Raw genomic sequence first — 3177 nt, 5'->3', positions numbered from 1 at the left:
GGTGGAGCAGGAGCCGTGGCGGCGCGGCGCGGCGCTCTCCTCCGGTGCCACCCGCAGGAAGGCCTTGACCTTGTGGTGCCGGGCCTTGCCGTCGCTGAAGTCGATCACCCGGCACTCGTAGGTGCCCTCGTCCGTGGGCTTCACCCGCGACAGGCGCAGCTTGTGCGAGATGTTGCTGCCGACCACCTTCACCACCTGCAGGGAGAGAGCGGGCGCTGAGGGCGGGCACCGGGGCACGGTGCCACCTGCCCCCCTCCCGGCGTCTGCTCTGCAAGACCCCGGGAGGGGACACCCTCCTTCTGCGCTCCCCACCGGCTCCCGGAGGCACTTTGCAGGAGCCGGTTGAAAAGGGAAGTTTTGGTCGTGGCAGAGGTGCCAGGGAGGGGACACGTGCTCGGGGGAGAGGGGCATCGGTCGCTGCAGGGCACAGTCTCTGCACCAGACCTGAAACGCCGGAGGCTGCACAGGAGAGAGGAACGAGGGGGAAAGCCCTGCCCCTGCCCCGACCCCGTCCCCATCCCTTCCAAAGACCCGGGGCAGGACGGACCCACGAACTGGCAGGTTTTATGTTACGCTCTTAAGCCAGGGAGCTCCCGGGCCAGGCGTCCTCTCCAGCCAAGCGAGGCTGGCTCTGCAGCACCTGCCCCAAGGGCTGCGGGGAGCAGAGAGGAGCCGAGGCCCTGGGCCCCACGTCCCCGGTGCGGGCGGACGCGGCAGGCAGGACCCTCGCCGTGCAAGGCTTTGCACGAGGGAGAGGAGCGCGGTGCCCTGGAGCCTGCGGCCGAGCAGCCCCAGTCTGAAAGCTGGCCCCGCGGCCACGGCCACATCGAATCCCCGGCAGCCTCCTGCGCGGAGCCGGGCCCCGAGATCGATGCAGAAGCACGCAGGCTAATTAGCTTTTCTACCAAATTGATTCGCTCTCAGTATTTATCACCCAATGAAATTTAAGACTTACTCACTCGCCAGAGCTGCCACTGCAATGGGGTTAGGTCAATAAATCGGATTTATAGCCCGCCCCGAGGCCCCCGGCTCCGCTCCCTCCATCGCGGCGGCTGGGAAAGGCCATTCCTCTCCTGGACACCGCATTTGTTACCGGGGGATTTTGGGCTGCACGGGGAGCCACGAGCCCCTGCCGGGGACCTGGGCTGGGAGACGGTCATCGGCCTAGCCGAACGGGTGGACGGCGAAGCCGTGCGTGTGCTGGGCTGCATGCGATGGTCCTGCGGGGCGGAGGGGCCGTGGAGACCCCCCGGCCGCTGCCCTCTGTCACCGATTCCCACATCCCCCCATCTGCCCACGGCCCTCCAGCCAGCCAGGACGGAGTCTGGGCAGTAGGGGCACGGACACGGCGCTCATCCTCCCTGGAGTGCCCCATGGAGCGGAGGACAATGTCTGGCACCCATTTCACAGAAGGAGAAAGCGAGGCTCTGAGACACAGGTGATGTCCCCTCCCCCCGGGAGCGCACAGGCGCTGTCCCACTGGAAATGCAACCACGTGCCCGGGTCTTCCTTGCTGGAAAGGCTGCGGGCAGGTGAGCGCATGGGCTGGCACCCACGCACCACGGCAGGGGCTGGAGCTCCCCGGGGGCCCGGGCCGGGGCGGGAGCCGCGGGGCCCAGGGGCGGGGGGGGAGCCACAGCTGCAGGCTGGGAGGGCACGAGGAGCACGGCAGGGAAGCAGCGCGGCCTGCTTCCACACTGCATCGCCAGGACAAGAAGTCACGGCCGGCAGGCGTCAGGCTAAGAAAAGGCAGCCAGGTCTGCTGCGCGGGCAGGCGCCAGCCCGTGGAGCGCCCCGTGCTCCGGTCATGGAGGCCCGTCCCGCAGGGACCCGCGAAAGGGCCGGGCGATTTTGTGCCCCCCGATGACGTCTGCAGCGTGGGTGGGCAGACCGGCTGGGCCGGCGCTCCCGGCTGCTATAGCAAACCCACTGCACTACAGGGAAGCAGGCCCCGCGGGCACATAACTCTGCCCGCCGGCAAGCGGCTGCGCCACAAATCACCGAGCTGTTACCGCAGCCACGGGAGAAAACTGCCCACCCGCCGCAGCCGTTTTGCTTGCTGGCTCCCTTGGAAATGCCACACAGGTGTGGAGAGGGAGACCGAGAGCAGAGCAGGGTCCCTCTCCGTCAACCCTGCTCCTCCTCTCCGGCCGGGTGGGGCGAGCGCCGGGCCCAGGGCTGTGTCTGGCGGAAACCCTTGGGAGCTGCCTCCCAAATTTGGGCCTTTTCTAGGACAAAGAGCAATTTATTATCCGACCAAGTGCATTTTGGTGGATAAAAAATGGTAAGGGGGCTCCTAATGCAACGGCTTCGGTGCCTGATTCATGTCGCTCTGCACCGTGTGATGCTGCCATTTGTTCTCACTCGATTTACCCTTCGCCTGGCACGTGTGTTTTATCAGGGCCCTTTGTGCCGCCGCCTCCTCTTTGTTCCTTTCTCCTTCCAATTTGCTCAATGTTTAATAATCAAGGACATTTAAAATAACGAGGGGAGGGGGGGAGAGCAGAAAATCCACTTTTTTCCAAACCGAGCCTCTCCCCCACAGCCCTGATGGGTTGCAAACGGAGGCAGCGTCACGCCCAGCCTGCCTGGAAATAAATCATAGTTACACATGCAAATGCACTGATTACATCCAGGCATGCAATTAACTGCCTAATTATGCTGAAAAATGCAATTGTGGAGTAAATAGAAGACCCCACCCCAGGATCACTCAGCTGCGCCCGAACCCTTCCCTGCTTTCCATCTGCTTCCCTTTGCATGCTCCCCTCCGAGGGGCTGGGGCGGGGAGAGGGGGTTGCTCTCCTGCCATGCCTCACCAGGCGTTTGCTCCCGACTGCACCCCGCGCAGGTGCCTGGGTTGGTGCCCGAGCTCAGAGGTCAGGGAATGGCCGGTGACTTGGGTCTGCAGCCGAGGGCCACGGGCACAGGCTGGGGGAGCAGCCCCCAGGCTCGGGGCCCAGCCTGCCGGGGCAGCTGGGCAGCGTGTGCAGTCAGGGCTCTGCGTAGAAACCAGACCCCAAAGCTCGGGGGTTTCCCGGGAGGTCTGGGCCCCCCCGGACCAGAGCTCGAGAGAGAAAGGGTGCAAGGAATGGGTCGGAGGGCGTCAGCGTGTCCACGACCCCCCTGGTGCACAGCAGCGGCGACCGGGTGTGTGCACACGCCTGTGGCACGCTCCTC

General features: G+C 65.1%; 1 protein-coding gene across 1 annotated transcript in view; it reads right to left on the bottom strand.

The window, feature by feature from the left end:
• VSTM2L (V-set and transmembrane domain containing 2 like) overlaps positions 1 to 3177 on the bottom strand; it is a 6922-nt gene that overhangs the window by 692 nt on the left and 3053 nt on the right. Inside the window, exon 3 of the mRNA XM_025212177.1 lies at positions 9 to 195. Within this exon, the coding sequence (XP_025067962.1) occupies positions 9 to 195 (187 nt within the window). The remainder of the gene's footprint in view (positions 1 to 8; positions 196 to 3177) is intronic.

Source organism: Alligator sinensis, unplaced genomic scaffold (assembly GCF_000455745.1).
Source record: "Alligator sinensis unplaced genomic scaffold, ASM45574v1 scaffold1032_1, whole genome shotgun sequence".
Lineage (NCBI taxonomy): Eukaryota > Metazoa > Chordata > Crocodylia > Alligatoridae > Alligator > Alligator sinensis.
The sequence above is the reverse complement of the archived record's forward strand: the minus strand, read 5'-3'. Positions and strand labels throughout refer to the sequence as shown.